Consider the following 9,889-nt stretch of genomic DNA (forward strand, 5'->3'; position numbering starts at 1 on the left):
AAAAAACCACTTACCTTATCTAAAAGCCCTAATAAGCAACTGCACAAAGATATCCATGATTAGAAGTGTACACTTTTTATTCAGCATTCTGCGACTTTTTTTCACTCTTTAATTTGTAATTTTAAAGTACTGGTAGATGTTTGACAATTTCCTCAATACTTGACTCCAAATAGTTCTCTTTCGACTTTATGGAGAGACGAAAATACTGTGCCATTTACAGCCTGCTGTGTGTAATATGTTTTTTACAGTTTCCAGGCCATGTAAAGCATTTTAAAAAGTAACACTTTTAATGGGAGCTTCATTATCTGCATCAGAATCGCTATTCGTTTGTTTCCCCCTCGCCCGTTAAAAATGGCTGATTCGAAGAAATTCTTTTTCTCTTTCGGATAAGATGGATGTATCATTCGGAAAACAATCCAATATTTCCTAATTCAAGTTAACAAAAAAAAAATTTTTTGGGCTGTTAAAATAATTTGTTAATTTTGGGTTTATTGTTCGGTAAATAGGGGTTTTTGCCTTCAGTTTAGTCGGGGGAAAAAGGAAAATTGCCAAATTTTTTAAATAGTGGTTCGTTAAACTGGGGTCAGACTGTAATAGGTATACGTTAATATGCAATGGGGCTCAACCGGGACCAATGAAAGAAACGTTTAAATAATAAAAAAGAAACATATTAACGGTGTTTTACTTTTATGCAGGGTCAGTCAGTATAAAATTGTGTGTAATCAGTAATTTGATTTTTTCCCCCCTGTTTATTCATAGGTTTTGTCACTTTACTTTATTAAACTTTTTTCTTTTTTGAACTGCTTCTTCATAAAAATGTTTTGTGAATGAAGTGGGAGGGGGGGGGGGGGATTAAAGCATATGTATTATTTCTAGTGTGTTTTATCAATTGTATTTAGCTTTTTGTTTCATTTCCGAAGTTTGGCAGCTTTTTGAAATGGATTAATAAATAAATACATATTTTTTGGGATTGGAAATTATATTAAGGGTAAAAGTTTAGCACACATTTTGAACTAGGTGTAAAGAACATTTGGAGTTTTAGGTAAAACTATAAATAGTTAATAATAATTCATATTTCATAAGTTAATGAACTCTGATCATCATGCGCAATATGATCTTGTATTTAGGAAGCTTGTCATAAGGTTGAATTGTATTTTTATAAGACACATGCATTAAAGCTATTTATTAGTTTGAGCATTCTTTCCATTCTATTTTAGGTGTTCACACTGCACTGAAGCACGATGCTATAGTTGATGCTTCCAGTGCTGATTATATGATAGTGGAGGGTGAAGCAAATAGAGTAGCAAAAGAAGCAGTCAAAGTGTTGAAAGAGTCACGTCGCTTTTGTGCGAGGGCTGCTGAAGGAATACCCACGTGGACTGGCCAAAATGGAGGAAAAAGGTAAACATTTTTTCAAAAACACTGACTATATTTTAAAAACTATTTTTAAATTATTTAAAATCCTTCTAGTAATCAAGTACCATTGCTTAGTGCTGAATTTCATGAATGTTTGATAATGGTATTTTCTCTGAATGAACATTCAGTAAAACTCCTGATTATTCGCGGCCCAGGGTGACACTGTAACCGCAGATAGTTTGCAAATTGGGTGAAAATGATGCTAGCGTATGCAGGATCTTAAAAAGATCAATATCACTTCCATATATTTTAAATTTTAACGGTAGCTAAAACAATGACATTGCATGTAAAAAATGCATGTCAAAAATTTAAAAATATTGCTCTTTATTGCAAACGAATTGTTCACATACGCGATCAAATCATGCAAACAGATTAACTGCAACAGTTCAAGCTAAAACATGCTAAAAGCACAGGAGGGGAATGTTTTCAAGACTTTTCAGGTCACTCAAAAAGCTTGTAAGGAGTGTAGATCTAAAAATCAGTGAATAGAGTAGATCTAAAAATGATTAAGTGGTGTAGATCTGCAGCTGGAGGAAGTGTAGAACTAAAAATAAGGTTTCAACTAGTCCGGTTTGGTTTTGGCTATCTTTAAAGTGTTGATGTCATTGAAAAGGAGAGGAAAGAAAGCAATAAGAATATTTTAAAATCAATTTTGAAATATATAAGTTGAAATGTGTGCATTTATCTACATTCAGTTAATTATTGATTTTGTTTTCTTTTTGAAAGTGTGAAAGGTCGCAGATAAGCTGCTCACAGGTAATCGGGGGGGTTTATTGTTTTGTACAATGCTTTCTAGATATAAACCAATTTTTTAGTTCAAAAAAAAAAAAAAAAAAAGTTGTGTTTTATAAAGCAAAAAGAAAAATTTCATGTCCTCTTTTCACACTTATGCACACTTATTTTCTAGTTCTCCAAGTTGTTGAGACATCTTTTGCAAAAGTGAGAGAAAACCGGTTGAATCTTTCTTGAAAGACCTCAATCAACTTCGATAAGTTATAAGTTACTGTGTTCTCCAATAACCTACTTTGGCTTATTGTCAATGAAAAAATATACGTTTAAACCAAGAATTTATGTTTCAGACAAAAGAAAAAAAAAGGAACTCACCCATCGGATTGCAGCCTGGAGTGAAAAACTGAGAACTGGCTTTGTTCTCTACTGGAAATTTTTTGCAGATTAGCTTCCCTGCATAAGTGACCAGTGTTTGTTGAAAGCTCTGAAATACACATAAATATATATGAGAAGTCCTTTAATAGAACATTTGAAATATAGTTGTTTTTTTAGAAAAAGAACAAACGAAATAAAAGGTAGAAATTTCATCTCCCCCCCCCCTCCAACTTATTTTTTCCTTTATTTAAGATGTATATATTGCAACATTTTCCTTGTTACTATGTTTTTTTTTCTTATTTGTTTTGAAATGTTGAAAGTTTTGTAGACGTATAGTCAAATATATAATCACTTCTCATTCCCTTTTTCATAACAAGCCCAAAACTGATTAAATAATCAATTAGACTTATGACTGTAATCACTTTCAGGTATGCAGCTCATGAACATAATGCAGTGTGCTGATTTCTTCTTGTTTGTTTAATGAGTTTAATTAAACAGATTTACTTAAAAATATTACTTTTTAAAATAGGTTGCAATTTTATTTTGTGCAAAAAATATTTATGATAAGTAGTCGGTAATTGTGCAAAAATGTGGAGGAAATAAAATTCAGCATGTGTAATGCACTAATTGTCGAAAAATTGCAGCACTTTGCTATTTCAAAGTTAATATGCACATTCACTCATCACTTTATTGATGCTTTGAAAAATTTTACACTGATGAATTAAACCCATTGTAATCTTATTATAGCAATGAGGAACCTGCATGCATTTTTTAAATTTTTTTAAATGAAATTTTAAGCCATTTTATAACGATAGACACCGATTTCAGTTCATTCGGTCTGCTAGTTATTTTTTAATTAATTTTTGAAGTCTCCCGATTAGCTCCGCCCCCTTAGTTTCCCCATCTCCGTTGATGACGTCAAGATTCATTCCCGCTCCTTCTGGCACTGGACGTACGTGCGTGTATAGAACATTGCTATCATTCTCAAGATGGCTACATGCACAAACTGCCGAACTGCAAGTACTATATTTTACCTCATTGAAATATTCAGGTACATAAGTTGAATATTTTTAGAGTACCAAGAGATAAAAATAGTGCAATGCCATCAACACTATTAAAATGAGAGAGAGAGAGAAAAAAAGCTAAACTGTGTTATTCACTCTTCTGTTGCAAAAGTTACTTTACAGAAACTAACAGAATTGCATATTAATTATATAAAATTGTTTTACTTTTTACAAAAGCTATCCCTGATCAGTTCTCCTTTTTTTTAAATTTATTTTTTAATTCTTCGAATTGAAACGAGTTTATTTTCTTCGAGGATAGAATGTTATTTTTCATGTATTGATTTATTTCATTTTGCTCTGCTTCAACAATTGCATTCAAAACGATTATTGAAATCAAAAGTCTCGATTTGAATTTTGAGTAATTTTTAAGATTTAAAAAAAAATGAAGAGGCCTTTTGAATGATTTGCATCTCTAGTATGCAAAATTCATAAATAAAAGTAATAATGAATAAATAAAATAATTTAAGAGCAAACAATAAAAATGAGGAAGAAACGTATTGAAGAAATGATAAATGTCAAAAATTTTAAATTAAAAATTAAATTAAATATTTCCTTTTTACTTCAAAACATAGTGAAAGAAGTAGAAAATTCGAAAGGAGTTACAATAAAGATTAATATAGTTTTCATTTATTAATTTGTATTACTTTCCTCTGCTCTAACTTCTGCATCCAAAACCCGGGTCGTACGAAGACGTGACGTTACCACCCCCCCCCCCCCCCCCCCCCGCGCGACCAGAAAAATTAAGTAGGTTCGTTGTAACTTCAATGCACAATAGATGAACGTCTTCGTAATCTAATTGTTAATGAATAAAAATCTGAATTATATAGGTAGTTAATATTAAAAAAGTAGCAAATGAAACTTTTATTTATATTTATTAAGTGTTAGCTTTTCAAAAACAATTTTCAAAAAAAGGAATGCGGTTAAAAAACTAAATTATATTTATCTGTAAAATGTCACTACATCAGATAAAAAAGAAGCAATCAAAAATTAATTCACTACGCATTTAAATCAATCTGAAAACATGTATAAGCATTTAAAAGCACAAAAGTGATGAATATTAATTAACCTAACACATTACGTGTTATTTTTCAGATCAATAATATCAATTTGAACTGGCTAAAATAAAATAAAAAAAGATATAAAGAGAATGGAGGTGTTTCCGAAATTTATAAGAAATAATTTTTCCTGAAAGAGCATGCCTAAAAACATAGGATTTAACCATTTTTTAAATAATTTAGACAAAGTTTAATATTCTTAAAAAATATTTTAATCGGTGCGCAGATTCAATTTCCTTTTTTACGCTTCTGCACATGACATCGCAAGTGATGAAATACCATTCACTGATGCCATTACCGCAGAGCACAATATTTAATTCGCTTCTGAATTATCATAACCTGGAAACATGTAGACAGCAAGCGTAAACATTCAGTGCGCCAGTGGAGTGCGCGCTAAAGTTCATCACTTTTGATGTCATAAAAACCACACCTTGTTTTAAAAATCGGACTTTTTGAAAAATTAATTCAAAATTTAACGTTTTGAAAATAAAAGATTTTCCTGGCTCCGTGTTATTTCTTTTTCGTTCTATAAACTTCAGTGATTAAAAGTAGTACTTTTGACTGATGGAAACAACCCCATTAGGAAAAAAAAGCGTGTAAATTTGACAAACAAAGATAGAAAACAGTAAAGTGTTGATATCTGCTTAATGTTATAAAGTATTAAATTAAGAAGGTTTATTCCCCCATATTTCATGCGGGGAGAGGTATCTGCCTAGCTTGACACTAGCAATTTGTTTGATATCTTTTTAATTTATTTTTTGAGTGTTATTATTTTTCATGGTTAAAATGGCAAGTAGCGTTCATTTGCTCTGCCTCATTAATGAACACAAATACTGTTTTATGAATGTCAGCATCTTTTGCAAGCTGTGACAGTCACCTCAGGCCTGATTAAGGCACATGTCTACTAGGCCCTGGGCCTGGGGTCAATCTTGCTAAGGGGCTTCGAATTTTTGAAAAACCTATGCACAGCATTATCATGTATTTTTGTGAAAATGAAAAAAAAAAAAATCATGAATCATGTTTTAAGTAAATGTTAAACATTATTTTGCGTTTACTTAAAGTGATAGAATAGAGAGGGGGGTTTGTTTTCTTTATTAATTTTTAAATTTTACTTTAAAGCATACTTGCCAACTCTACTGTTTTTAACGGGAGACTCCCGTTTTTTGCTTCCATCTCCCGATTTCCAGTTTTTTTATGATTTTCTCCCGTTTTTGCAGTTTTTTCAGACAATCATCAAAAAGTTTCACTTTCTTCTCAATAGATGGCGCCCTTTTCTGGTCTACAAATGTCGGGGAATAAGAATTTTTCCAATTAATAACTCATTTAGTAAAAATTAATTTTTTAGAAGCTTTCAACAAAGCACGTGCTTTGCCGAAAATGGCAGCAGATTTCAATCCTTTTGCATCCTGAAATTATTCCAATTATTTTTAATGCTTGAAGTTGTTTTAACATGTGCTACCCTATACCTACTTATTTCATGTCGTATTTTCATTATATATTGATTTCCTTTTTTTTCCTTCGGATTTTAGTAATTAATTTCTTGTAGCTACTTTTCTGGTAGAGACTGGAGAATGTATGAAACTTTAAGCAAATTCGCTCCTTATTATTTAGTTTTTCCTTTGCAGTATATATTTCTTTTGCTGCTACCAATTTGCTTACATCTGCAAAAAATCCCCATTTCACTTTAAATTTAGTATTCATGTTATGTAAAAGCTTAATTTAGTAATTCTGTAGCGAGGATATGTCGATGGTGAATCACCTATATACCTCTAGTAAAATCTCCTGTTTTTTTTCCTTCGAAGGTTGGCAAGTATGCTTTAAAGTGATTTTATTTTGAATTAGTTAATGATGTACAGCGCAAAATGAATTTTTCAAAGGGGGGTGGGGGTTGTGTCTCAATAAACCGTACGCCCATGACATATAGAAGGTCAATAAAATGCTCTGTATTTAATTTATTGTGTAAACAATTTGAAGTAATTTACTTGTGAATAAAATATTGTTGTTCAATTCAAAGTCACTTTTCTTGTTGTCGGAATTTCGGGGGTTGAGGGTGGGTGATTCAGCTAAGATATACACCTCTTCCTCTTCTGAAGATCAAAATAAGAGCACCTTTTTTTTCAATAAACGGCAAACCACACTGCGCTCCTATCCCCTTCGTTTCGACTCCTTCGGAACCGGTTCTATTGGGGGCAGAACTGAATACAGAGACTGAATCTTGACGTTGCAGGGTGGCGACAGATCAGGGAAATCAGGGAAAAGTCAGGGAACTTTATTAATCAGGGAAAAGTCAGGGAAATATCAGGGAATTTAGAAAAAATAACAAAAAGTCAAGAAAAATTGATTTTATGAAGAAAAAAAAATTTTTTTTTTTGCTTTACAAAATTAAGTATTCTAATTCCTACGCATTTTCTGCCAATTACCTGTTCAAAAAAAAAAAAGTGAAATTAATGAGGTACGATTATACACTGCTGCATATTTGTGCATCTTTTTTCCTCAACGTCAAAGTATTGAATCTTACTTATTAACCACAGGATGAACTTCCTAAGATTGCTTCTGTGTCTGTTTGGTTGTTTATTTTACCTAGCTTGAAATTTCCTTTTACGCTTTCAATGCTACGTAAAATAAACAACCATACAGGCAAAGAGGAAGCCTTCATTAATGCCTTAGCTCCTTTGCCTTTATTCCATTGTCTCGAAGTAATTAGCGTACTGTAATCACGATTTCAAGAAGAAATCTTTGTTTTTTGAATTAATACTATTAAAACTTAAAAGTTATTACTTCTTTGCGTTTTTAATTTAATTGCTAAAATTGAACTTTCAATTAAAAAAACTTTGTTTTTTGCTGTTATATACTGTTTGTTTTCACCGCAGATTATAAAGGTTTTCTTTTCTTCAGACTTGAGTGATTCTTTAATTTTATAACCAAGTTGTATTCTTCTTTTATATATTTTGAAATTAACTAATTGCTTTTTTTTTGTTCTTTTTTTTCTTGCATTTCAAAGCTGTTTGTTACAAAAGCAATCTAAGATTTTTTTCGTTGCATACTGAAATCATTTGAAATAGAGTTAACTTGTGTACTTAAGTAAATATCTTTAATTTTGTATTGTTAAAATGCTGCATTCATTCATTATAACCTATGTTCTTGATTAGAGAAAAGCTCCTTATGAATGGATGTCAAATGGTTTCATCTGTTTTGCATAAATATGTCAATTAGTTATATAAGAATAACTACATTACTTCTAGTCTTTCACTATTACTTGTTATTCTTGCAACAATTATTTTGAACTAAGTTTTCAAACAGTATAATAATTTTAATTACTTTTTAGCTCTAAGTTTCTTAAAATTCTTATGCTAAGTGGTTTCTGGAAGTAAAGTATTTTTTTTTTTTTTAATTTTCTATAATTTTTCCATGTAGAAAAATTTAATGTACTGTTTTGTAGGGTTTTTTTCCCCAAAAAAATTGACTTGATGTTTTTTTAAAACCATTTTATTAAAAAAGTAGCATTTTTTAAAAATATATCTTTAGTTCAACAACTTTACATAACTTAAAACGTTTAAAATATTGCGTTTTATACAAACATACAATGGATTTCAAGTAGAGCAAAGAAAGAAAACCATTATCATTGGTAACGTAAATCAGGGAAATTTGATGAACTTAATCAGGGAAATCAGGGAAAAGTCAGGGAACTTTTTTACACAGTTCCTGTCGCCACCCTGCGTTGTGCATGCTTCTCCTCTTTTTGTGTCACATGAGCTTCGTTCCGTTTTTTTTTTACTAATTTTAAGCTGTAATTTTGAAGAATCCAAGTCAGTTTTTTAAAAACTGAGTTGATTTTTGGGAGTTTTAAGTAGAAGACTATTCAAATCAATCAACGTTCTGTGATTACCCGAACCATGCAGGTTCCTCATTTGCTGTAATTGTTTGATAATTTTTACCTTCCTCATGTTGATTACTCTTTATCTTCAAATCAATTATTGCTTAGGAGTAGTCCACAAATGATGCCACACTTTGTGGGGGAAGGGGGGGGGGTCATGAAATTGTTACTGTTAGTGACAAGGGGGAGTGAGGGAGTAACAAGTGTAACAATGTGCATTTTTTTTTTTTTGCAACATTATGTTTACATACTATTGCTTGACTTATGATGAGAGGAAGGGGGTAAGGTGAAGTGTAGTATTTTGAGTCTTGGGGGGGGGAGAGAGGTCAAATATATTGAAAAGACATTTATGGATATCACCCTTATCCTTACAAGTAGTTGAATGACATAATAAAAATCATGAACTGTATTTATTTTCTGTGTTCTTAACACTGGAATTTTATTCATACATCATCAAGTATTTTATCAACTTTTAGGCTACTATTTGGGCAAAAGAAAAGCCGTCCAGTCTCTGCAGCTTCTAACAGCAGCCCTAACAGTAAGGCTTCTAGCAGCAGTGCTTCACAAGGGAAGAAAAAAGAGTTCTTTAGTGGGAAGAAACCTAAAAACACAGACCTTTCTTCCAGTGATGTTCTGTCAGCAATTAAGAAGAGAAGCGTTGTATTTGGTACTGATATGCAAAGTGACAGTGATGAGGAGTCTTCAACACATACTCCAACAAATACATGCGCCTCCCCCAAATCTGTCGAGTTACTCGATGAAATCAGGAACTTCATTGCTTTCCAGTGTGCAGTAGATGGAGAGGCAACGACCAGTGAAATTCTTGCTCACTTTCGTGAGAGAGTGCCAGCTTCACAGAGCCCTGTGTTTAAATCCTTGCTTAACAACATATGTGATTTTCATAGAACTAGTGATGGGAGAGGGGTGTGGAAGCTCAAAGAGGATCTGCGTTAATGTTATTTTAAGAGCTTCTTTTCATACTTTTATACCAAAGCTAAGTATTTAGAAATCTCAGAAAAGTTTAGTGTCAGTGCACCGATATTTATTTATAAGGTTTTTTGAGCTAAAGTCTGACTGTCACAAGATGGCACTTGGTCACTCCTTCTTTCAGAAGCATCCCTTTTCATGAAGGTGCATATTGTAGGCAGGGTGGCCACACAAGAAGAACAAAAGCATTGAAATCAAAGAATTAAATTTTCCCCTAATTTCTCTTTGGGCCGATTTTTCATCCTCTTAAGACTAGATTTCTACTTTTCTTTAACACCTTGATACAGCCTTTTACACTTTTTTAGGTATTAATTATTTGTGTACCAAAATGAGCAACGATAACATGAACTTCATTGAGACTACTAATTTATTAGACAAAAATTAAGTTA

The 9,889-nt window shown here is 31.9% G+C and overlaps 1 protein-coding gene across 1 annotated transcript in view; it reads left to right on the forward strand.

Annotated features, from left to right (window-relative positions):
* LOC129228010 (DNA excision repair protein ERCC-6-like) overlaps positions 1–9,467 on the forward strand; it is a 55,173-nt gene extending 45,706 nt beyond the window's left edge. The window contains exons 18-19 of the mRNA XM_054862638.1: positions 1,218–1,401; positions 8,990–9,467. Coding sequence (XP_054718613.1) covers positions 1,218–1,401; positions 8,990–9,467 — 662 coding nt within the window. The remainder of the gene's footprint in view (positions 1–1,217; positions 1,402–8,989) is intronic.
* The last annotated feature ends 422 nt before the right edge of the window (positions 9,468–9,889 follow it).

This window comes from Uloborus diversus, chromosome 8 (genome assembly GCF_026930045.1).
Source record: "Uloborus diversus isolate 005 chromosome 8, Udiv.v.3.1, whole genome shotgun sequence".
Classification (NCBI taxonomy): domain Eukaryota; kingdom Metazoa; phylum Arthropoda; class Arachnida; order Araneae; family Uloboridae; genus Uloborus; species Uloborus diversus.